General features: G+C 37.2%; 1 protein-coding gene across 1 annotated transcript in view; it reads left to right on the plus strand.

Annotated features, from left to right (window-relative positions):
• Ptprc (protein tyrosine phosphatase receptor type C) overlaps positions 1–27,024 on the plus strand; it is a 107,693-nt gene that overhangs the window by 70,808 nt on the left and 9,861 nt on the right. Inside the window, exons 8-22 of the mRNA XM_059280709.1 lie at positions 154–309; positions 1,751–1,959; positions 7,225–7,285; positions 8,969–9,077; positions 9,734–9,768; positions 12,175–12,284; positions 12,978–13,068; positions 13,158–13,234; positions 17,616–17,652; positions 17,743–17,840; positions 18,541–18,666; positions 20,191–20,348; positions 20,863–20,998; positions 22,589–22,738; positions 26,759–26,849. Of these exons, the coding sequence (XP_059136692.1) occupies positions 154–309; positions 1,751–1,959; positions 7,225–7,285; positions 8,969–9,077; positions 9,734–9,768; positions 12,175–12,284; positions 12,978–13,068; positions 13,158–13,234; positions 17,616–17,652; positions 17,743–17,840; positions 18,541–18,666; positions 20,191–20,348; positions 20,863–20,998; positions 22,589–22,738; positions 26,759–26,849 (1,644 nt within the window). The remainder of the gene's footprint in view (positions 1–153; positions 310–1,750; positions 1,960–7,224; positions 7,286–8,968; positions 9,078–9,733; positions 9,769–12,174; positions 12,285–12,977; positions 13,069–13,157; positions 13,235–17,615; positions 17,653–17,742; positions 17,841–18,540; positions 18,667–20,190; positions 20,349–20,862; positions 20,999–22,588; positions 22,739–26,758; positions 26,850–27,024) is intronic.

The following is a 27,024-nucleotide window of genomic DNA, read 5'->3' on the forward strand; positions in this document are numbered from 1 at the left end:
AAAGGAGAGACAGCATGTGACACTGGTCTTTCTGTACAAATTCCCTCAATATTTGGAGTCTGCTTAGAATGATAGAATGTAAAAGACTAGTTATACACATAGGGATCCTGACTTTCCAAAACTTACTAAATCCTTTGTTCCTCTTAATTTTAGAAAAATGTAAAAGAGTGGAGGAGAATGAAAGCCAGTTTGAGGTGAACGCCCTGAAACCTTACACATACTATCGTGTGTCACTTCACGCCTATGTTGATGGGCGAGTGCAACGTAATGGGACTGCTGAGCAATGCTTCTTTCAGACAAAAGCGGCTCGTAAGTTCTTTGCTTTAATGTTTCTTCCATGAATGACAAGGAACAACAAATGCCATTTTCATGTACAATGCATTGATCTTTCTACTTTGTATGGGAAACGCATTGTCCTGGTATGTTTGTTAACATCTCAGATTTTATTTAAAAATATTTAAAAACTGCTATTCAAAGTTCACTCTATTTATCAGATATAGTCACCGGGTTGAAGAAACAAAGCTGGAGGCTTCATCAGCCAGTGGTTTTTGTTGTTGTTGTTGTTGTTTTGTTTTGGTAAGACTTTAAGCACTTAAGCCTCTCAGCAACTTAGATTAAAAGTTCTCACTTTACTATCCAGAAACACTAACTGCATCGAGATACTGAATGATGTCCTACAGAGCATTGACCCCTATTCACGTGATAAAACATTTCATAATAGACAGCTTTTTTTAATGTCATATTTTACATTGGACATTTCAACGGTCTTGCTTTCAGTGTGATGTTCACATAGTTTGTGGAAACCAATCTAGATTAGTGTTCAAGGTAACTGCTAATCTCAACTAGGGGCAGGGAAGAAGAAAAAGTCTGGGGTTCTGGGAGGATCTACGACTATAGGACCTAATGAGCACCAGATTCTTGGAGAAAAAAATGTTGTCACTGTTAAAACATTCTCCACATCACTGAGGCTCAGATTTTAAATGACTAAATCCTAAAATCCCAGTATAGGGAGGAAAAGTGTACACATAATCCCACCACTAGTTCGGGAACTGTTGGCATTTGATAACTACTAGAGAAAGAGAGTCAGTTACCTTTAATAATGTGACCCTTGATAGGCTGACCACACATTAGGACAGGCCCCAAGCCCAAGAACTAGCTTGATGGGGCAAGAAGAAGAAGAGTAAACTCAATGCTGCATGGGTGGTAAGGCAAGCAGATGGGGAGAAGAGGCACTGGAGTGTGTATGTATGAGTAGGCTCAAATATATACTGTATAAGAATCTCAAAGAATTAATAAAAGTATTGAGAATTTTTCAAGTCCTACAGCTATATGCTATTGTTGCCTTCCCATGTTTCTGGGATGTCAAAGCAAATGTAAGTGGTTTATTGACTCAAGAATATCACCTGGTGTTGAGTAAGATACTCAGGAGAGGAGGAGGACTGGACTGTATAGGGGACCTTACATGTTTCTCAAGCATCCTTCCCTGCCCCTCATTTTCACTTTTCACTGTTCTGTAGTTCCACATCCTGTTCTTCAGGGATTGTGCAAACTCTCAGGACTTTAGCATATCTTACACGTTAATACTTGATGAAGAGTGACTTATTTTTAGATGTTTTAATATAGACTTTGAATCTGTGTTCTCTTGTGCAGACCAACATTTAAAATGTTTTACATTGTACTCGGGTTTCAAGTTATTTAAGTTTTCACATATCAAACGATTAAGATAACAAACACTTCTTTATTTTCATAGCGCCAAGCAAGGTCAAAAACCTGAGAGCCATCCGGAAACAAGAAAATGTTATAAGTGTCACATGTGAGCCTCCTAGTGAAATTAATGGCCCTGAAAAATCTTACATTTTGGAAGTCAAAAGTGGAGATTCTTTATTTAAGATTTTCGAGCGCCACACATGCAAATTTGAAGTAGATAATCTCTACTATTCAACTGACTATACGTTTCTGGTAAGGTCATGCCTTCCATAATCACTACGTTCCCAAGCTCTAATATAGTGTTTAATGCTAAGTACAGTGTTTAATGCATGACATGAAAGTCAGTGCTTATATGGACTTAAAGATATCTGATGACTTGTGGAATCAACACTTTATAATATTCAACAATTTGACGCCAAGCATTTTATCTCTGGAGTGAAAAGCAATGTTTTAAGGCAAAACTTTGTTGGAATATTTGCAACTTCAAAATGACCACTGTAGGGACGTTGTTGCTCGTTTGCCTGGTAGGAGACAATTCATGAGTAGCAGATCTTTACTTTGCTGAATATTTATTTTTATTGTTTTTGACTACAAAATTTTGTGTGTGCTTTGAGGTTAGAAAATACTAGAAACAAATTCAAGAAAGCATTTGAACATAAAGTGAATGTAAAGAACCTTAAAACATCTGTAATTTCACTGTGGACCATGTATTATAAAGATATTTCTGTTGTTTATAATGAAAATGTTTATACATTAGATAAAATCACCATTTCTAATACAGTTAGACATATTTTATTTTTTTCTGTATTATTTCATCATGCTCACCTGTGCACATTTTTGTTATTTAACTTTCAGTAGTTACATGGGGTTCTGCCATGTGGTTTTTATCATATTCTAACTAATGATAACTATATTGAGCTCTAATATATATAGTATTCAGTAAACATGTTTATTGATAAATAGCAACTTCTTATAATGTCGTTAATAATTTCTACTCAATACATGAAAAGGTCAACTCAAGGAAAGAAAATCTTACTTCGGCTTTTAGTTTGAGGGAAGGCATCCTGGCAGGAGCCTGATAGAACTGGTTACAGCATTGCACCTGTCTTCAGAAAGCAGAGAGAGATGGATGTTGGTGCTCAGCTCGCTCCCCTATAATTATTCCATTTAATACCCTATACCTGGTAGGTCTATGGTGCTGCATTTTGGGTTGGTTTTCCCTATGCAGTTAACCCTATTCCCTCACAGACACGCCTAGAAATGTATTTCTTAGGTGATTCTAGATCTGTCGAGGTGACAATCAGTATTAACCGTTGTAAGTCTACTTGTCAGCTTGACACCCAAGCATGTAACTTTTCATCCATAACCTTTCACTTACTGTGCTCTCCTCTTCTTCCCCTTTAAACTTGCTCGCACACTTTCTTCACCAAGCTTCACATTTTCACATCTCTCCTCTTTCTTCCTGGAGATCTGAATGAGAGCAGTAAGCAACAGCCATGCTATAGCTTGAACACTGTGCTGTCCTGACATTTCCTCCACCAAAGAGATTAATCCATCTCTTTTTAGTTCACCGTTACTCAGTTTCTCAGCCATGGATAGAATCTAGCCAGATTCTTTGCCAAAATGTATCACTTAGCGGATACATTCAACCCTGGTCCCCTCCAACTCCTGTAATACCATAGGCTGAGCACTTACTTTTGCCGTTCTCTTGGCATTCTGGTCTTCAGATTCCTACCACAGTTATATATTATGTTCTGCTTAAAGCACCCGAGACCTTCTCTAGAATGAATCTCCAAACTCTTTCACCTTTTCACAAACCAGTTCCTGTAGCTAGAGTTTTCCTGCCTGGCCCACAGTCAGGGCAAATCTCTCTCACCTGCCAGTCCCACAGCCACTCAGACCCGACCAAGCAAACACAGAGACTTATATTGGTTACAAACTGTATGGCTGTGGCAGGCTTCTTGCTAACTGTTCTTACAGTTTAAATTAATTCATTTCCATAAACCTATCCCTTGCCACATGGCTCGTGGCTTACCAGGATCTTCACATGCAGCTTGTCATGGTGGTGGCTGGCAGTGTCTCTCTGACTCAGCCTTCCACTTCCCCGCTTTATTCTCCTCCTTGCCCCGCCTATACTTCCTGCCTAGCCAACGGCCAATCAGTGTTTTATTGATTAATCAGCAACACATTTGCCATACATCCCACAGCAAGTTCCCAAGGAGTGAGGATCATGTGCTCAGCTGTATCACAGCAGTGGCTCCATTCCTTGGAGGAGATTTTCTTTGTAATTTTTACTTTATTTATGAAGGCCCATGCGTATGTGAATGTGGGTAATACCTGCTATCGTGCACATGCATGGAAGTCAATTCTCTCCTTCTACCATGGGTTCAAGGAATTGAATTCAAATTGCCAGGCCAGGCCTGTGTAGCAAGCAGTGTTATCTGCTGAGGCATCTCTTGGGCCCCTGGTTTTCTGTATTAGCTACTTGTCTTGTTGCTAGGACAAAATACCAGACAAATTAACTTGAGGAAGAAAGAACTTATTTTTATCGCAGTTGGAGGTGGTACAGACCATCATGGTAGGGAAAGGATGATGGCAGGACCATGAGGCAGGTGGCCACATTTTATCCACAGCTATAAAGCAACAGAGTAATGTTAAGCCTGCTTTCTCTTTATTATTTAGTCTAGCATGGAATGGTGCTACCCACATTTAGGGTGGGTCTTAGTCCTCAACTAACTCCATCTTGACACTTCTTCACAGAGATATGTGTTGATTTTTTTTCATGGGTGATTATAGATCCTGTCAATTTGACAATAAACATTAACCATCACAATACGATAGTGATAGTTGACTACATTGGCTTCTTGTCACTACAAGTGTTTTTAAATAACCACCATTTTGGACTATAATTTTAAAGAAGGAAAACAGTGTATTAGTTATGGTTCACTAGAGTAACAGAATAGGATGAATATATATGGGATTTATAGTAGCTTACAGGCTGTGGTCCAGCTATTCCAACAATGGCTATTTACCAATGGAAAGTCCAAAAATTCAGCAGTTGTTTAGCCCAGGAGACCGTTTATCTCAGTTGGTCTTCAGTATATGCCAGAATCCTGAAGAAATAAGATCTAATGCCAATGACAGAGTGACTTGACAGCAGGAAGAAGGGCAAGCAGGCAAAGAGCAATTGCTTCTTTATTTCATGTTCTTTATATAAGCTTCCACAAAAAGGTGTGGCCCAGATTAAAGTGGCTCTTACTACCTCAAAAAATCTGGATTTAAGGTGGGTCTTTCCACATCAAATAATTCAGTCAAAAAAAAAAAAAAAAACTCACTCACAAGTGTACCTAGCTGCCTGGGTTTTAATTAATTCCAGATGTAGTCAAGTTGATCTCTAAGAGTAGTCATCACAAGTAGTTTCAAATTCATTTAAAAAATGGTGTTATTTTATTTTATTTTTTTATTTATTTATTTTTTCGAGACAGGGTTTCTCTGTGTAGCTTTGCGCCTTTCCTGGAGCTCACTTCGTAGCCCAGGCTGGCCTGGAACTCACAGAGATCCACCTGGCTCTGCCTCCCGAGTGCTGGGATTAAAGGCGTGCGCCACCACCGCCCGGCTAAAAAATGGTGTTATTTTAAATGGTGTTACAGTGGTGATTATATAGTCTGACTTGCTCATATGGTGAATTACAGTAATGGGTTTTCTAATGCAAAACACTCTTCATATTCTAAGAGGCAAATTCTCTCTTCTCTTTCGTAGTGCATTATTTTTCAATGCGTTATTGAACAAATAGTTTAATATTTATTTAATTCCAAAAGTAGCTATTCACAAAGGAGATTATTCAATAAATAGGTGGGGATGGTTTTGACATCTGTGTGGTATGCATAAATTTTGTTGCGTTTTGGATATATTTCATTCTTTTTCAATGTTGAGTAACTTTAAGTAGTGTAGGGATTATTTGTACCCTAGAAATCCCTTTGATCCTTTTAATACAGAAGTATTCTTAGAGAATCATTTACATTGTCTTTCACAATTATTGGTTCTTGCAGATTTTTTTTGAGTGAGTGTCCCATTTATATCTTCCTGAATGGTGTTCCACGTGGAGAAACAGCGTGCTGTGACTAAAGCATCCTGCATTCTGTTCCACTGTGTGCCACTTCCTCAGTAGCCACAGAGCTCTTGGCACAGTATTCCATTTAGTCTCACACACACTCAGCTTTTATCTTCTTGATGTCTTTACTCCAGGATTTGCTTTTCTTTGTAGGATTCTCTTCCACTCTTTAAACATTATAAATTATTCTGGGACACATGAGCGAGCATTATATAAACATAGAATTCAAATTAGGAGATAATTTTCACTTAGCTATTCCTTCTCCCACTGCATAAATAGATCTCTTGTTTTCTTCATTTCACTCATCATAACTTATTTCCACATGCATTTATAACCCTAAGACAATATACACACTTTCATGAGGATGTAATCATCTCATATTTATTCAGTATCACCATTTCTACTTAAGATATTTATATTTATTTTATTATTAATAATTTATTTCTAGTGTTTTGTTTTAATGTTTTTCTCATTGTGTCTTTACCTTTTATGAAAAATAATTATAATCATTATTACTGTGGTTTGGAAAAATTTGTATCCTGATCCTACATGGCTTGTCAGTTATATCTACCTGCCTGCACACAGAAAGTTATGGATTCTTAAAGTACATTGTTTGTTCTGATAATTTCTACCTTGATGGAATCTATGATGGTTACTTGGCAGAGTTTATAATGTAATATATCTACATATGTGGAGTCTAAAATTTTATTGCTGTAAATTTTATTGCTTTATAAGAGGTACTTGACACAATTTTGTTTATGGATATTGGGAAATCCTATAGAGAGTGAAGTCTTCTATGCATGTTTATCAGGATTGTCACATCATGTTAATCCCCTGTAATGATGTTATTCAGATCTATTTTTACATAATTTATGTGGTATCAGTAGTCTTGTTTCAACATCTCTTTCTGTTTCCTTTTGGACCAAGCTGATTTTCTTTATTTGTATTAAGTTTTGAGTTCTGGGTGTTTATGGTAATTATTTCCACACTGCAATTTATTCATGTATTTTACCCTCAAAAATACGCACATTCCACACCCAACTCTTGTAAATAGCAGATTTACTTTAAAAATAAAATGTGAATCTGCTAGCATACTAATAGACAACTTTATTTTTTTTTGTCTATTTACTGTACCTAAAATCATTAATTCTGGGTTTCACTTCTTGAACTGTGTTCTTCCATTTCCATGTGTTATTGATGTCATTCCTCAGATAGGTAAACAACTTTTCTATCTTCTTGACTGCACACAATAAAATAACCTTAAACTCTCAGGTTTGACTCAGTTTTTTAATGAAAACAAGCAGCATTTTGTAAGAAAGAATGTACATTTTATAACATGCCATACACACTTAAAGTAGAAAAGTAAATTCTTTTCTTTTTCTTTTTCTTATTTAACTGAAATTCAGGTCTCCTTTCACAATGGAAAGTATCAGGGAGAGGCAGTTGCTCAAAATCAATCAACATCTTGTAAGTCATCTTGGCCTATCTTTTCTACCTCTATGTGTATGCATTTGTTTGAGCAAAGCTGTGCTATATTGCATCCATAGATTGACTCCTTAGTTGCTTAAAAGTATTTTATAAATACTGGCAATTTTCAAAAATCTCTGAATAAACACATATTAAAATACAGCATCATAAAAACTAAATTAATAGATTTGATCACTTAGTCACTAAGTGAATGTTGCCTTTGTTACAATTTTTAAGAGTATTTATTTGCACAGACAGATATTTTTGGTAGCTCTTTTAAATGGAACTGCTTTCTTAGTAGTGTTTGGCATATATCTGTGTTACTGATATGTGTGCTGATTATGTTCTGATTTCTAAGATATCTTTAGCATCTGGAGCATCATTATAGACAGTAAAGCACAAAAAAAAATAGGTTTGGGGGGTCATGAATAGCTAGTTTTCTCTCTGTTCAGTCTATCATTTATTGGAATCACACTATTTAGCCTCATTTCAGGAATTAAAACACTGAGGTGCAAAGGTAATAGGATTCTGGCCAAATTCCCTTTAAGTAAGGAAGAAGTAAGCTTGGAAACTCCCTAGCCTGGCTCTGGGACTCAAACCTTGATGTCACTGCATGGGTTTATTGTATATCCATCATGTGCATGAAAAGGATGACATGTAACCCGCGATAAAGATTTGCCCACCTAGTGGGAACTCATGAAATTTGGATCAACAGCTGTGGAGCCTGCATGGGACTGGGCTAGGCCCTCTGCATAGTGAGACAGTTGTGTAGCTTGATCTGCTTAAGGGCCCCCTTGGCAGTAGGAGCAGAATCCATCCCTGGTACATGAGGAGGCTTTTTGGAGCCCACTGCCTATGATGGGACACCTCACACAGCCTTGAGACAGGGGGAGAGGCTTAGACTTGCCTCTACTAAATGTACTTCCCCATGGGAAGCCTTACCTTCTTGTAGGAGGCAATGGAGGGTGGGTTGGGAAGGGGAGGCTGGAGGGGCGGGAGGAAGAGGGGGATCTTTGATTGGTATGTAAAATGAATAAAAACTTTTCTTAATAAAAAAATAAAAAGACAATAAAATAAAAAAAGATATTGCCAACCATGCTTTGCTCTGCTTTCCCTATGCATGCGATTCACATTGATTCTTAATGAAAACTCAGGCTAGGGAAAGTGTTAATCCTCACTGTCAAATGAAATAAATTTTGTCTCTTGGTTAATTGGTTTTATTCCCCAGTGAGCATGTAAGAGATTTATCTTTGTGGGGTAGAAGCTTTTATGAATCCCTTAGGAGGCTACCCACTTCTGTGCTCAATGGTAAACTATGAGTTTCTTTCTGAAAGCTGTAATAACCACATTACCTCACTGATCCCTTTAAAATGAACCTCTGAAAGGGAATTAAATCTAAATGATAGTTTTCTACAAAAGGACAGTATTTAATGAAAAGAAATGGAAGTGCTCATTTATATTCTAATTAGTCTCTTTAAATATAAAGGCCTTGGGAATTTTGAAATAACAGAGCCCATCATTGCAAAACCAAGATTTTAATGTATTTCATCTTATTCTAAAATTTTAGCTTTGGATATTCACCATAAATGAAAAATACTAAAATTCTAGTTCATGAAGGTCACTCACATTGTCTAGCAAAGCACTTGACATAATAAGCTCTTGTGTGTCACTTTTCACTTCTAGATAATGCTAAAGCACTGATTATCTTCTTGGTGTTTCTGATTATTGTGACATCAATAGCCCTGCTTGTTGTTCTGTATAAAATCTATGATCTGCGCAAGAAAAGGTCCAGGTGAGAGACAATTCCTTTTGAATTAGGAGGCAATAGTAGTTGTAATAATGTCACAAGCTGTTTTCCAAAACACGTTGACTGAGCAATGGACTAGAGAAGACAGTATGAACTTCAGTTTATGACTGAATTGGGTGTCAATTCCATGATTTAACATGGAATTATTGGCTTACCGTACGTACTTATACTCTCTACCATTGCTAATGGCATTGTAGGCTTGTTTTGATAATGATAAGTGTGAAGACTGTACCTTCTCTTTCAACCCTCAGTAAATGAAAGCCATTTGTGGACAGCAAATGCAACAGGAGGGAAGTTCTGGGAAGTGTGTTTATTTCCTTGCTTAAGATGATAAATATTTAGGAAAAATGGGAGGATTCACTTAACTTTCTCACGCTTCTGAAATTCACAGGCAACTCTTGGTTGCTTTCTTCCCTCCCTACCTTGCTTTCTTCACTCTCCCCAAGTTCCTGTTTCACCTCTCTCATTTCAATCCTTTCATTCTCCCCTTCTCTTATTCCACCTACACAGTCTATTATCCTTACCTTGACTTCTCCCTTGCTTACTACATTTATAAAATGGTGTTTGCTCAGTTAAGTTGAGTGCCAACTGAATTCCATATTCCTTACAAATAGAGAAACTCATGTTTCTTATTTTCACAGCAATTTAGATGAACAACAGGAACTTGTTGAAAGGGGTGAGTATAAATGTTTTTTACTGATGAATATTATTTCTCTGAATTTGAATCCTCTTATTTTAAAAATAGTGACTGTGCATTTTAAATTAAACCTGGACTTTGTCTATTGACACACAATGAAGCAAATTAATTTTTTTTCCAAAAGCAGCCATCTATGTTAAGTTTTCAAGGTATCACAAATATTGTCCATGGCGTTGAGAGTGTCACAGTAGTTGCCCATGGCATCTGCCATTCAAGATTTGGGAATCTAGTAGAGGAAGGCAGGTGTATTGATAAGTAGGGACAATTTGGTAAATGTTATAGCTATATAATGTGTATAGTTCTGTGTAAAGATAAATGATAGAAAATTGCCTGTTGAGGGTGCAGAAATTTGGTTGGCTAAGACTGCTGGGAAACATCAGATCAACTAGTGAAGAAGGAAGAATGGGAGAGCAGATGGTATTCCATAGTGATGAGGTGATATGGAATATCTTCAGTTTGCCGAAGTGGGATGGATGGTGGATCCTCCCACTGAAGACACAGTGATGAATAAGATAGACATTATATAAAGAAAAGACACTCTTCCTTCCAAATCTTCTATAATTTCTTTAGGTTTTTAAAGACAGAATCTAAAAAAAATCATTAAAGACTTTTAAACTATGCTTACAATAATTAAAGTAGCTTATTTTTCTATTACTTAAGACACAGACTTTCAGAGCACCTCTCTGTCTTGTGTTACCTCCTGTGTGAAGGATTTCCTTCTGACAACAGGAGACATCATATTTGTGTGCAGCAGCTTTCGGGCTGCTTCTGTAGAGGTCCTCAGTTTTAGTCTCCTTTAGAGACTGTGTCACAACCTGATGCTGCTGTATTTATTTGTGTCTTTGTTGATTAGCCTCCCATAAGTAGGGTGCAGACTTTGGGGAGGCTGGAAATTCCTCTTTTTTCAGGGTTTTCTCCCCACTGCCCAGGTGAGTGTATGGAATTCAGTGCATGCCAATGAACATATAAGGTACCAGACATCCTTCCCTGTGAGTGCACATTACCTTATCTCAACAAGGTAACATGTCTTGAGTGTTGGTTCACTTAGGCTGAGAGTGATCACACCTGGGCAGAGGGCAGAATGCACTTCCCAGAGTTAAGGTGGATTGGAAGTATCAGCTGTTTCATCTTGTAGTTAATACCAATTGCAACTGGGAAGACTTTAGAACTTACCCACTCTAAACACAGCTTTCAATTCAGCATGGATGAATACTAGGCATCTCCCACCACCTAAAGGAACTACTTACTGCAACTAGCTAAAGTGGTAATTGTGTTTGGAAACAAAGTTTTTGTGAACAGTAATATAGCTATATCACAATCATGGACAGCTTCTTTCTTCATCTGACAATCGGTACAGTTACCATGACACCTGAAGAACCAGTTGGGAGAGTAGGAGAAATATTTGCATGTGTAACAGCACAAATTTTCTTAACCTTTTAAATCATGGTTTACCGGGATGGAGAGATGACTCAGAGGTGAAGAGCACTGACTGTTCTTGAAGAGGACCTGGGTTAGTTCCCAGCACCCACTTGGCAGCTTACAACTGCCCTAAAATCCAGATTGATGGGATCAGATACTCCCTCTTCTGGCCTGTGTGGGTACTGCATGCATGTGGCGTACATGCATAAATATGGACAAAAACTCATACACATAAAGTATATCAAATAACAAATATGTCTTATAGAGACCTATGTTTTGTCAAGATCAGTATATTAATATAGCTCATAGTGAAAATTTTTCATAATGGAAAGAAAGGGAGTACTCAGTACCCATGTACATTCTTTTTTTAAATCATAGAAAGTTATCTCACAATGTATTTAACTTTTTTAATATTCATGAGATACAACAGATGAATATAATTTGTTTGACAGTATAGTGTAACAAAATTAAGATGAATGATGGATACAACAATATCAATCATTTTCTCTTATCATTTGTACTATTACGATACTACACAAAAGTTAAAAAGGAGGCTGGGGATCGAGCTCCTGGGTGGATAGTTTGTTTAGTGTGTGTGAGGTTATTGATGAGAAATAATAAACATGGCACATAGAAATATGTCAACTAATATAAATTCCATGTAACTAATCGAAAACATGGATTTCTAACAATGGTAATATTTTGTCAAGGACCTTTTATCTAGGCATAGGATAGGGAGAAGCTCATGCTAGTAAAGAGCATAGTACAAAGTCAGAAAATGCCTGAAGTATAAGACTTAGAAGTCCTTAATTTATATACCAATGCTTTCATGTGAATGAAATTCCCCACAAAGATAGGGAGAAAGAAATTGTTGAGGACTAAGTTCAAGATGTGAACTCTATTAACATATGCATATCTGACAGACAGACAAACCCAACACTGGTCTTGAATCTCACTTGTTTACAGATGATGAAAAGCAACTGATGGATGTGGAGCCAATTCACGCTGACATTTTGTTGGAAACATATAAAAGAAAGATTGCTGATGAGGGTAGACTTTTTCTGGCTGAATTTCAGGTATGTGTCATTGTTGATATAGGGTAAGAAATTCCACGTGGTCATCAAGATGATTCTGTGTTATATATATTTACATAACCGTTTGCCTTAATAATTTATCTGCAGAATGCAGCAATATAATACAGGCATATGTTACTGCAATATTTACAGATGAGAGATTCATTGAGGGTGCAAAGTCATTCACAATATGAAGCCGGTCAACATCGTAGTATGATGTTTTAGTGCATTGTAACTGATTATGAAGTCCTGTCACAAATCATATTTGGCTCGTTTTGTACTTGTGTTCTAGATGACTATCTAATGGTCAGTCACAAAATAAAAAGTTTTGAATGTCACATTGATTATTTTGTATTTTTTCATGTAACATTAAGTTTGTTCTGAAATTACTTTTTAATTTAATAATTTAATTGTTCTGTCATTGAGTTTTAAAGGAAATATGGGTTTTTGAAAAATGTAAAATAAAGTTAATTCTAGCTTATTAACCATGTTTGTCAGTAGAAAGGACATATTTATAAGTTCCCTCATTTACCCCAAATGGTGACTGGCAAAGGAAAAACTAACTTCCTTCTTTCCTTCCTTCCTTCCTTCCTTCCTTCCTTCCTTCCTTCCTTCCTTCCTTCCTTCCTTCCTTCTCTCCTTCTCCTCCTTCTTTTTGGAATCTTCGGTAACCCCAAGAATCTTTGTGTCTTCCAGAGCATTCCACGGGTATTCAGCAAGTTCTCTATCAAAGATGCCCGAAAGCCCCACAACCAGAATAAAAACCGTTACGTTGACATCCTTCCCTGTGAGTGCACATAGGGAACTGAGTTTCTGTATGTTGACACTGCATGATTACTCATTATTTCAATATAAAACTTTCTTTTCTTTAAACAGATGATTATAACCGTGTTGAACTCTCTGAAATAAATGGAGATGCAGGGTCCACCTACATAAATGCCAGCTACATTGATGTGAGTAAATACGCGGGATTATCTTGTAGCCACTTTTGGTTGTTGGATATGTTCATTTTCTTTGCATCTATGTGTTTGATTTAGTTCCTCCACTGTTTTCACAAAAAAATTTGGAGAAGTTATTAGAACTATTTTAAATTAAGCCAAAACATCCCTGACACCAACATCAAACTCACTAATGTTTACAAAAATTGTAACAAGTATGCTTGCTGGTGCTATAAGCAAAGTAAGGCTTTCTTCTCATTGAAAATAAAAATCTACTCCTTGCTGTGTATTAAGCTGAATGATCTCATGCATTTCTCATAAGAATTCTACATTTATTCAGCTGAGCACATTATGCCTACTATATACATGAGAAGTGGGGGAATCAGGTTCTTTAGTTATTATGAGACTGATGTAATTAGTAAATGTCTTAACCGAGATGTGACTCAGGTCTGCCTGATCCCAAACTGTTGTGCTTCTGTTATACAGGGCACTGCAGTACTTGCTTACTCCATTGATGCTATTCATCTTCCCTTGTACTTATCCAAACTGTAAATATCTCGACAAAATTTGTGAAAACATTTTAAAATGTGGCATATATAGTTTTTAAATACGTGTGCTTCGTGGAGTTAAAGAATTTTACACAGTAGAAAAACACATGGCTGAGAATATCTCCTTACCCAATCTACCCAGTATTTCCTTTCATCAGGAAAGTCTTCATTATCTACATGGAGTTTTTTATTAGAAAAGTAAAACTCCAATATTCTACTAAGGCTTGCTTATTACAAATATTATATTCAACTGTTATGTATCCTGTATTATTTTCTTAATAGGCATATATAAACATATCCACCACAGAGATACATTTCTGCATTGATATACATGCACATATACACATCTAGTTATATAGATATAGGGTATTTAACTATCTAAAATATTTACATACATGTAGATCTTTCTCTGTCTACATAGAGCACATATAATAGTACTCTAAATGGAAGGATTATCAGACTCTTCCTCTAAGGGCCCAAAGAGCACTTACTTTTGACTTTGGAGATCATACTTAATCTTTATCACAAATACTCAACCCTCACTTGAGTGGCCGAGCTTCCCTTGACAGTACATAATAGCTCAGTAACAGAAGCACTTTAGGTATGAAGTCAGATCTTGCTGGATTTGCTCACAGGCCTGTTCCTATACCTTTCTTGTTCCTGTTACAAAAACTTGACAAAAACCACTTAAGGATAGGAAGGTTTATTTTGTCTCATGGTTTGAGTACACTATATCATGATGGCCACAGGAGTGTGAGTGGCTGATCACACTGCATCTGCAGTCAGGAAGCAGAGGAAGATAAATGCTAGGATCCCATTTGTGTTCTTCTTTTCATTCAGTGTCAGACCTCTGTCAGGGGAATAGTGGTGGGTCTTCCTTCCTCCTACTTACTATGATCAGAGTGGCTCTTCCTACTTCATTTAAGTGTCTCTGGATACTCCCTCACAGACATGCATGGTTTGTCTCCTAGGTGATCTTCAATACTGTCCAGTTGGAGATCAAGATTAAACATCAGGGTTCAGGGAAAGGGGAGCTGAGAGACGACTCAGCAGTTAAAAGTACTGGCTGCTCTTACAGAGGATCTAGATCTGGTTCCCACCACCAATATCAGAAAGCTCACAACCACTTGTAACATCCGTTAAGGGGAACTGATGCCCTCTTGTGGCCTATGTAGGCACCTGCACACACGGTGCATTAATAACACACTCAGACGCACAAACAACTAAAATATGTAAAAAAAAGAACAAAGATTAAACATCACAAGCCAAAGTTTGCTAACTCCAGACCTAGAAAGTTTTTGTGTCTTTTTGTTTTTGTGGTAACTCATGATATAATTAACGAACATTAACTGTGCTTTATAAATTTCTACTACTACAAAGAACGATGTGCCACCTTGTTTTATATTATTACCCTATGGGTTTTAATATATCTATAGAATAGATTTCTAATAGAGGAATTTCAGATCCAAGGAACTTATATAATTATAATTATTTTTTAAATTTCCACATGGCAGTTGCTCTAACTTATAATCTATTCCTAACATAATTATTCAAGTGCATATGTTATGATATGATATATGATGATTTATGTGTAATTCTCAAAGTTTTTCTAAAGGGTGGGCAGTTGAAATTGAAGTCTCTTTGTTATTATTATTTTTTTTGTTTTTCTTATATAAATGTGTAACATTTTATTGAAGTAGAAAGTCAAATTTCACCTTATCATTATATATATATATATATATATATATATATATATATATATATAATATATAGTGTTTTCAATAATTAGTTTCTGAGATCTAGCATAATAAATTAGTACCAGGAAAATAACATAAATCTATTCTCTGAGTTCTTGAACCTAAAAATCTCAAAGCAAGATATCACTCATGCTGTCTGGGAGAAAAATCCTATCTGGTCGACTTTTGGCTTCTGGAGGCTTCTAGCTATCCTTGTCTTTGCTGGTTCATGGCTGCCTCTCTCCAGTCTCTGCCTCCACCTCAGGGCCTTCTTGCCTGCTCCAGCTCCTCTGTTTTCATAACCTGCCCCTTTCACTTGTATGGACACTTGTCATTGCACTCTATGACATTATTTGAACTCTCAGCTCTACAAAGACACCATTTTCACTTAAATGTACATTCTGGTGTTCCAAGTAAATATAAAATTTGGGAACAAGAATTCAACTACATACAATCTATGTAAAGACCTAAACTAATTTAGATATATTTTCTAGTTGAATCACTCGAGAAAGATACACCTTTGGCATCCGTGTTTTAGTCATTAATAAAGTCACTTTTTGAGATATCGTATGGTTTTCCAGAGCTAAATTATTCACATAAATGATTATGAATATTTGGTAACATACTGCAATTTATTAAATGCATTTGCTGTTTATCAGTCATCATTTTTAGTGATTTCCATGTATTAATTAAATAACTCTCACAATTGATTGCGAAACATTCCCAGTTTTTCTAGGAGAACCAGAACTGGGATTGCATCCCTAGGTGGTCTCTCAAGATAACACCCGAAACTTGACTCTCATCAAGTATTTTTGATACCTAGCACTTTATATAATCTTACTTAAAACCATGCCCTGGAACCTAACTGAATTGACATATTTTCCTGAATATGTGAATGATCTCCATAATATAAACTCTTATTCCTGCTTTACATCTTCTCTGCAAAGCTTGCTTCCAGTAGCAAGCAGCACTTTCAACTGTGAAGAGTGGTCTCCCAAAACAGCTTAGTCATGTGTCCTAATTTTAACTGATTTGGGCAAGTGACCTCTGCAGGCCACAACAATTGCAATTGGCCAGGTTTTGTTTTAGAGTACACAAGTTTGTTTTCCAAATGTCTTGTCCTTCAAAGGAATGTAATGGAGAGAAGACATGGCAATACTAAAGATTTTGTAAGGATTTGGATAGACTCTAAAAATAAATAGCCTATGTATTCTGTTCAAATATGTATGATAATGATGGGATCAAGTTATAATTACGTTTCTCCAACTGAGCTCCAACCGCCTGGAAAGCAGATCTTGTCAGCTCCTAGGTAGGTTATTGACATACGGTAGCTGCTCAGCATGTTCTGGATGAATAGATGCAAATGACTGATACTATCACGAGACTGACTGAAATTAAGCGAGGATTCATATACCTGATGGGCAAAGTTTCTATCAATGGCAGCTCCACCTCTTCCTATGGAATTTTCCCCTTTACTAAGGTAAAAGTTTTTGAGAGCACTTTGCAAGGAATTAGCATATTTTATCTGTGTCTGCACTGCTTCCTTGTCTTAGTCAGTGGAGCAGAGAAAGCAGTCATTATAGGTAATGAATGTTTTTATTTTTCATATCTGGAATGGCATAAAAGGACTCTAGGGAATACAAAACATGTTCCAGCAATAGTTAATATGTGCAAGTGTAGGTGTGTTCCCAGAGGTATTTATTGCGAGAAATTGAGTAAAACTCTGAAAAAGAATGCCATGGCCTGTGAAAAGGTTCAAACAGCAGGAAGTATGGTAGGGTGAGTAGATTATAAACAAGGACAGTCTTGATTCGTCTTGCTAATTGCTGCACCATCCCAGATGAGATGAAGTCTAATTATAAGAGCTGTTTGGAGTACATGGTAAAAATACATGCAGGTCATGAAGGCTGTTTGCGAATGATAACTAACCCGTTCAGCACCATTAAATGCCATGTTGTACATTAATAACCCCACCCCCACCCACACACTGACAACGGCCAGATGTGTTTGCAACCATGATAGAACTATATCAACTTCTTCTGATTCACAGTTTTGCATGTTAAACAAATAAGTGTTCTATAAATGACTTTTCCTTTTGTATTTTCTGACCAGGGCTTCAAGGAACCAAGGAAATACATTGCTGCACAAGGTAATGTATATCAAATCCTGGAGTGACTCCTGGAAATTTGTTTTATAGCATTTCTGAGAAAGCATTTTGTAACTTGTACTTAACTTCTAGGACCCCGGGATGAAACGGTCGATGACTTCTGGAGGATGATCTGGGAACAAAAAGCCACAGTTATTGTCATGGTCACACGATGTGAAGAAGGAAACAGGGTAAGAGTCCAGAGGCTGAGGTTGGAACTTAGGAAATGCTGAGCTGCATCTGGTATTTGTAATACAAACAACTCTCTGTTTTAATTGTTTGAATGTTGTTAACATTTTATTTACATTTTCATGTGGGTAAAAAACCTAAATTTGTATGCAAAGTTTGTGTGTGTGCATGTGTGTGTGTGTGTGTGTGTGTGTGTGTGTGTGTGTGTGTGTAATATTTAAGTCAATTGATTTTGAGGCTTTCATTTGGCATTGTGATAAGTTCCATACATTGTAATGTGCCAATTTTACAACTATTTGTGAATGGCCACAGCAAAACTGACCTTGGGTAGACGGTGGACACTCACATAATTCAGTGTTGGGAGAAGTAAAAGCCTCTGGTTTCCCGAGCCTGAAGGTGACTGCTTGTAAGCACGTCACTTTTCCTAATAATTTTCCTAATCTTCTTGTAATAGGTGGTAAGGACTGGGCAGATTGTCCTTCTACTGATTGGTTAAGACAGATCCATCCAAAAACATTAGTGGGAAATAGAACACATTCCAGTTCAAGGTGCACATGTTATTTAGAAAAAAAAAAAAAGAATATGCAAATGTTTGGGGGAATTTCAGTTGTATAGATTTTTGATTGTTGGTGTTTTAGGGAGTAAGCAGAAACTGTTTTATGATACACTGGAGTCATGAATGATTTTTTTTTTAAACTGTAGAACAAGTGTGCAGAATACTGGCCATGCATGGAGGAAGGCACCCGGGCTTACAGAGATGTTGTTGTGAAGATCACCGAACACAAAAGATGTCCCGATTACATCATTCAGAAGCTGAACATCACACATGTGAGTTTATTTCATTATGTCACTTTTGGCTTGGTATGGCTTTTTATAAAAGTGCAGCTAAGGGATATTAAATGTGAGGAACTAAAACACATCTGGGAAAAATTATTTTTAATGATCTTTAGGAGAAGGAGCCAGGTTGAAACAACCATGAAAGCTGACAGGATACAATTTAAATTGCTGATTGATGCATTGTTTGTCTACACCACTCATAAGCAGCTCTTATGCTGGACCTCTGAAGTAGTAACAAGAGGGTCCACAAGATGTGCTAAGTCAGTGACAAGGTTATTAAGTGGAAAAACAATACTGCTTGTCAGTAGTCTGTCTGCATTATGGAAAGCATATTTTAAAGATGGCACACTACATGAGCATTAAAAGAAATACTAAGTTACAACTATACAGTTGTGCAAGAGAATATTCGGTTCAGCAGAGAACGAGGTCAGAATGGCCTTGAGAGGAGTTGAAATGGAGGTCATGTCTTATTATGCAATCCCATTTTCAGGAAAATTCCAGATAGAGGAGCCTATAAATGCAGAAAATAGATTAGTGGTTGCCTTAGGCTGAGGGTGTCGAAATGGGGAGTCAGATGGGTTCAGGCTTTCATTTTATAGTGAAAACAACATTCTGTCATTAGATAGTGATGGTGTACCACTCTGAATGTAACAAACACACTTTAACTATGTGGACTCTGGTTTACCATGTATACATTAATAGTGCAATTCAAGTTATTTTAGTTTAACTTTCCTTTGAATTCTATTCGTTGGAGTGTTTTGGTGATCTGAACTCTATTTGTGCAAAGCACAGATATATTTTCTTCAGGAAGACAGAAACTGAAAACCTAGGTTTGCTGGGTATTTATCCTACTGCCTTCTTTGCTATGATGGTGTTACTCCCTGTTCTGCATGTATAGAGGAGCTGTTTAGGGGCTGATGCCTAGCTGGTCACTGTGATTATTCTGAGGTATCTATCTTAATGGATTTATATAATTTCTATTGGAGACTTGCAAGCAGAACATTATATTATTCATCTTTTGAAAGTGGGTAATTCTCTGTGTGATAACCTATAGAATGGAATGCAAACCAAATAATGAATTATACTTTCTACATGTAGGAAATAGTCCTACTTGCTGGAAAAACAAGCAGATGAATTCTAAAAAGTTGTGAGGATAGTGTTTACTTAGTATCCAAAACTCCACCTACATCTCTCTGCTTGCTTTTTAAGTCTTTCTCTTTTAGTTTATTATTTTTTTTTAACTTTGACTTCTTAGCACAGAAAGTCTGAGGAGTTTCCACTTTCCTTACTCTTCCTTGCTCTGTTCATCATTGGTTTACTGGGTAGTGCATGTGAGTCTTAGTGTGGCTTCTCATGTGACAGGAAATTGGAAAAACAAGGAAGAAAATGTCTGAGGCAAAGATTTGGGGGTGGTTACATGAAGAGCCTATTGTGCAGATCCTCTTTTATACATATTTATCTCACTGAGTTTGCTTTGAAAGACACCATCTCAAAGAAGCATTATCTCTTGACTAGAAAAAAGAGAAAGCAACTGGAAGAGACGTGACTCATATTCAGTTTACCAGCTGGCCAGACCATGGGGTTCCTGAAGACCCCCACCTGCTCCTCAAACTTCGAAGGAGGGTTAATGCTTTCAGTAACTTCTTCAGTGGTCCTATTGTGGTGCACTGCAGGTAAAGACTTCAGGGCCAGAGCGCCTGTGGCTATGTACAACCCTTCTATTGGGCAGCTAGGGACATTTATTAACTAGTGCTATTTTGTCAATAATCTGCTAAGATAAACTTACATTCATTTCTCAAATAACTGTTGTTATAAATTGACATTGTGTAATTGCATACATTTGTGGGGGCATAAACAGATGTTATGATTTGTGAATTAAATAACAAGGGCCTGAATGTAAATAGGTAAATAAGTTTCAAGGTGAAACTTGCGTTATTGCCTACCCTTGATGGCTGCTCCACTTCTTCCTTGTGAACATGGCTCATATTTTTATTCCTTTTAAAAAACTGTGTGTGTGTGTGTGTGTGTGTTATTAGGATAGAGGACAGCTTTATGGATTCAGTTCTCTCCTTCCACCTTTAAGTGGAATTCAGGGATCAAGCTCAGGTCAGTTTTGTCAGTAAGGCTCCTTCACCCACTGAGCCATCTAGTGTACCTCTCACCTCACTTTTCTGTTTGTTCCCTTAGTGCTGGTGTTGGGCGCACAGGCACCTACATTGGAATTGATGCCATGCTGGAAGGCTTGGAAGCAGAAGGCAAAGTGGATGTCTATGGTTATGTTGTCAAGCTAAGGCGACAGAGGTGTCTGATGGTACAAGTGGAGGTACAGTCAAACTTTTCCTGAGTAGGCTTACCGTTGTTTAATGATTTAAATCTTCAGGGGCAGTAGTGAGGGGTGTAAAAGAAATACTTATCATTACAAATTCAAACGGTGGAGGAAGAAGATATTTTAACTTCTGAGAACTAAAACAAGCTAATCTCCATCAGAAGAAATATAAGCTTCCCCAAATAGTGAAGTCATTTATGATGAGAAAAAAGGAAGCAGCACTGGCAACTTTTCACAACATTGAGCAGATAGAAAAGTATGGGGTTAAGAGCATCTTTTGTTTTCTTTGTGTTTCCACATAAGATCTCACTGTACAGCCTACCTGACCTGGAATTTGGAGCAGAACTCCTGCCTCAGTCTCCCAAGTGACAGGCTAACAGGCAGGAACCACCACACTCTGCAAAACCTAGCTCTTTGGACTAGAGTTCAGAAATTCAAATATAAGCCCTGAATTGCTTTATTATACACTGTTGGATATTTTAAAATCTTTCTATGCCTAAGATCAACTATCCACAAAATGAAAATAATGCTGAGATAAAGTCAATATTTATCTCATATAACAACAACAACAAAATGGGAAATATAAGTGAAAGGAACATATAAGTTGAGGCACTTAGATACATTTGGAACATGCACTGTGGCATTTGGTAATTGGAAGAGATAGAACAGTACAAGTTTGCCTGTGTAAATGGCCATAACCAGAACGAGATGTATGAAATGCTCCTTGGATTTAGCATAGCTAGAATAACAAAATGTTGGAAATAATCTAAATGCCTACAGTGGGGAATGGGAAAAAAAAAATCACAGCAAATGACACATGGTGTTGGAAAGAACAACCCAGTGTGTGTCTGTCTGTGTGGTCTGATGCAGACATGGAAACCACAGGGGAATCAGTATCAGTGAAATTCATGTACTTTTGTGTCTGTAGATAAATAGACATGTGTGCAGATTTGTAAAAATAGAATGATACTCAGAAAATAATCAAAGTCAAAAGATGTGCCAAACTAGAGATGCCAGTTTAAAAGGCTTATCACAAATATATCTTTTCCTTAAACAAAAACAAACAAACAAAAAAGGACTCAAAGGAGATAATAAAAATGTTTAGAATTACTGAATTTGGGTTTGGCAGAACTAGATGTAAATAGTTTTCTTCACGGAAGAGAAATGCTATAAAAGTTTTGAATAAAATGTTCTATAGGATATCAACCAATTTTTCTGACTTACATCAAAAACTATTATAGTTTTGAATAATATTAATTTCAATCTCAATATTAAATACTAAAGGAAGTAACAGACCATGAGTTAATGAAAAATCTAGGCATAAAATGAAAGCCACATACAATGGATACTCAAATATATTTGACAAGCTATTTTTTTCTGGAATTTTAGTCCAAAATGCAATTTATTTATATTCTAGAAAATATGACAGTTTTGAGACTATTTATATGCCACAAATATCAATATTCTTTTATTCCCACACAGCTTCCCAATGTGGAAAAATTTGTATATATGTGTATTTTAGTTACATATGACATGTAGAGCTCTACAGTACATGTTAGTTATGTCTGGTGCTCTTTGCTTTTGCAGGCACAGTATATCTTGATCCATCAAGCATTAGTGGAATACAATCAGTTTGGGGAAACAGAAGTGAACTTGTCTGAGTTACATTCATGTCTACAGAACATGAAGAAGAGAGATCCACCCAGTGACCCCTCTCCTCTGGAGGCTGAATTCCAGGTAACAACAGTTACAAGCAATGTCAATGGTTACAAGTAGCTTTGAGGAATGCAGCCCGTTTTCCAGTTACTTGGCTACAAACCAGTGGAATACAAAAGAAGAAGCTAAGACTCTGAGAGTTCTTAAACAATGTCTGAATTCATAAACCAGTTATGTAAGAGGCTTGTTTAAATCCCGAAGTCTGAGTCTAGAACTAATACTCTTGCTTCACTAAGCTTATATGAAGAGTTTCAGAATATTCACAATAGTCACAGAATGGTCTGCCACAGGCAATGTAACATCTCACCTTTAAACACTGCATCTGGTTTTGGTTTCAAAAGGAAATAATTAGAAGAATTTACAATTGATTAGGAAGTTGAACTGGCTGGAGCTGGTAGACAGAACATAAAGGATAAGTATGTGTGTCTCTACCTCTTTATTAAGTGGTTATTCTGAAAGCCAACTGGAAATGTATTCTTCTGTGATTTCAGTGGGTAGACATAGCCATTCTCAAGCAACTGCATTGTCAAAAGTGGTGTGAATTTTCCCTTCCACCTGTAATTTCCAATTTACTGAGGCATTCAGTTTCATAAGAGAAGGGATAGACTTTTTATCAGATGAAGACCACTTGACTAGTTAGGATGAAAGTGGAGCTGAGCTTGGAGGATGGGCAGCATCTAATGATCCCACCATCTTCCCTGTAGTGGGGGACTAGCAGACACAGCACAAGATTGAACATCAGGAAGCTTTAACATTATTCTCTTTCCCTTTGAACTGATGAACTGACCACAAGCCCTCTAAGTCACATGAATACTTGTTGTTGGTGAAGCTGGTATATTCAAGGTAAATATTTGTATGTATAGTCACTAAAGGAAAGAGGAATTTGTTTTTCACTGAACGGTATGATTGAATTTTGCTGGGTGCCAAGGACATTTGTAGGTACAAGAGTCAAAGCACTTTGCAAGCGGACATGGGGGAGGTCTGGGAGAGACCTGGAAATACTACTCCATCCAAGCAGACAGAATGTAGAGACTGCAGGATTATTCCATTTAAGCAGATAGAGCGTAGAGACTGGAGACCAGCAGACAGAAAGAGAATGAGGGGAGAGATGCAGAGTGGCTGGCAAATGTGATGGGATGTTGGAAAGTGGAAGCAGCTCTTCAATGAGCATCTTTCCTTTAGTAAATAATATATTGAAAATATTTAATTGACACACAATTGTACATATTTGTGGAGAAGAGTAGGATGCTCCAAAATATGTCTACTGCACATGATAATCATATCAAACTATCCTTACATTACTTCAACCCCAACTGCCTTTAATTTACAGAGGAATTGTAAAGTAAAATCATCAGTGGAGAGTTGAGGGAAATCAGGGGAAGGAAGGCAAAATAGATCTTAATGTTTGAGGAGGAGGAAAGAGTAAAAGATAATTTTGAAGATAGTAAGATTGAAAGAAATTATTGTGTGGTCACCTGATATTTATGGCCATGAATTGAAAAAGTGTCATTCAGTGATTTTGATTGAGTTCTCTGGGGATAGAGGTTGTGTAAACCCATGTGATCTAAAAAGTGGTTATGTGAAGGTAGAACAGCAAAGGTCTTTGTAAATGAATGTTTATAGCAATGGATGATGACATAAGAGGGAGTCACATAGAAATCAAGAAAGAAAGTCATAAGAACAGTATGTCAGAGACTTTGATAAAAACAAAAATTTATAGGAGAAAGTTGCTAGAATAATGACTAGGAAGAAGAGTAATTTCCAGTAACATGGATGGTTCAAGTAATTAGTTTAGACATGATGTCATGTTTCTGGTAAAACTGACAAAGTTGCAGTGGTGAAACTGGACGGGTGGAGAGTAGAAAGAGTGATCCCAGCAGGTGAGAATAAGGCATCAAGCCACAGCAAGACTATGTAGATTATTTCATCAATGCTGGTTTGACCAAGGAGATGAGCATCTTGTGGGACAGAGCCCATTACTTGCCAGATCTAAAAATAATGAGGTCGGATAATCTTGAAATTGGCAGCTGATGCCTCTGAGTAAATGACACTGAATAATGAGTACTATAATATGAGGGAAAGAAAGAAAATTAAATTCATTGGGTTCTGTGAATATGAAATTAGTATAAATGGTTTGCAAGTGGAAGCAGGGAGCAAAGAGAATATGTAATTGTTATTCAAATTATGAGGCAAGAAATTTAAGATTGGCAATGATTCAGCTTCTTGGTGGTATCGGTGATACCTCCTTCGTGTAAAAAGGAAAGGAGAGAAACTGTTAGGAGAAGAGGATCAGGATACATTCTTGCTGAAGATAGACCATGGACATCAGAAGGTTGAGAGAAAGGTATTTGCCGAGATACCACAGTGCTGCATTAGCTTTTCTTGTGGAAAATTAACAGACTTCTGTTCGCCCCAGATAGGATGCTCAACAGGAAACAAAAGTCACAATTTCATCCAAGTTCACCTCAAAGAACTAGTATATTTATTGGGCTTACTTGCAGAGCACAGGTAAAGGGCTAAATAGTGTAGATGTCTCCAACTGAATGGAGCAGTGCAAAATCCTACACCATCATGGATAAGGACCTCCAGGAAGCTGCATCATGGATCCCTCCTTTCAGCTATACTTCCATTTCTGACATACTCTAGCATTATCCAAGATCACGTGCAGTTGACCCTGGGATCCTGCCCTCACTTATTCTACTGGAAAGTGTCAGTGGCCTGTTCACCAGTAGCCTCTTCACCTAGGTATTATTGTGCTTCCCTGGACACTGTCAGCTGCGTTGAGAGGCTTAGCCTTGTGGGCACTTGAAAGACTCAGGGATTGGAGAGTAAACAGTCCTCCATATCTCACTATTGGAAGATGATTCACCAGTTCGACTTAGAATACTAGGTTCTTAAGATTTGAGAAGAGTGGTTGTTGGGTGGCCTCTCACAACACGATGTGGTGTTTTCCAAGGTAACTGGTTTTCTGTGTTACTTATATTCTTCTTTGCTGTGACTGGATACCAATAAAAAAGACCATTTATGGTTGAGAGAAAGCTGGAGGGAATAAAGGAGGAAAGGTTTAGTTTGGCTCATGGCTTGATGGTTTAGTCCATTATGGAGGAGAAAGCATGATGGAAGAGGTCGTTCTCAGGGTTGGATCACAGAACCTCTAGCTACTGCCCCCCACTTGGCAAATGGCCCATATTGTCAAGCATCTTCAATATCCTGAAGTCTCCATTGCAACTTAGGTTTTCCCTCACAGCTTCACAACCAGATCACTCCAGATTTCCACACAGGGCATCTAACCCTTCTACACATTGACTGGACTCAGTGGCTTTTTGGACCCTTATTGGAAAATTCTCTAACATCCACACCCTTGCATCTTGCATGCCTAAAAAATTAGCATCACATGGACAATGCCAGGTTCCTTTGCCAGCTGGAGATGCAGCCTGGACCTCTTTGATCACAGCTGCAGCTGCTTCTGTATGCCTCCATGGCTGAGATTTGGAGAATACTTCCCTAGATAGCATAGCTAAGATCCACTGCTATGAAAGCTCTCATTGTGTAAGCATCTCTTTTCAAATGATAGTTTTAAAATGAGTTTGAATTTTTATATCCCTGCTCTGTCTCCCAATGGATGGGGTCTTACATCCTCTGGGTACCTGTCTTGTTGACCCAGACGTATTCATTTTAAATAATTTACTATTGCAAGATGGATAATAATGAAAATTTGTGTTTTGTGGTTTCGTCTGATGGAAGAACAAACTATACTACTTTGCTATCAAGCATCTCTTAACTAAGAAGCAGTTTCTGTTAGGTACAAATGTCATTTTGCAGTCCCAATTCGACATATCAAACCTACTAAATGTGGGAGCAATGAAAAGGAAAGGTTCAGAGTCAAATTTAAAAACTGTAACCCATGGGGAGTTACATAAATTTCACAGGCATTGATGAAATGCTTGTTTATAGTGATATCTAGGCTACAATAATTAAGGAAATATTTAGATTTTTAAAGGAGGATTTTTTTTTGTTTGTTTGTTTCTTTCTTTCTTTCAGAGACTTCCTTCATACAGGAGCTGGAGGACACAGCACATTGGAAATCAAGAGGAAAACAAAAAGAAAAACAGGAATTCTAATGTTGTTCCATGTAAGTAGTTTACTTTTATATCTTGTATCAGGTAAAGTTAAGGTGTGTTTGGACTTATTTAATGTAAGACATGCACTTGATTGAAAATTGTAAGTTGTTTGTGGGCTAGCTATACTTTAGTTTTAGGCAGATTATTTGGATCCCAATATTTTCAATGAAGATGGACAGTATTAAG

The sequence above is a fragment of the Peromyscus eremicus genome, chromosome 15 (assembly GCF_949786415.1).
Source record: "Peromyscus eremicus chromosome 15, PerEre_H2_v1, whole genome shotgun sequence".
Taxonomy (NCBI): domain Eukaryota; kingdom Metazoa; phylum Chordata; class Mammalia; order Rodentia; family Cricetidae; genus Peromyscus; species Peromyscus eremicus.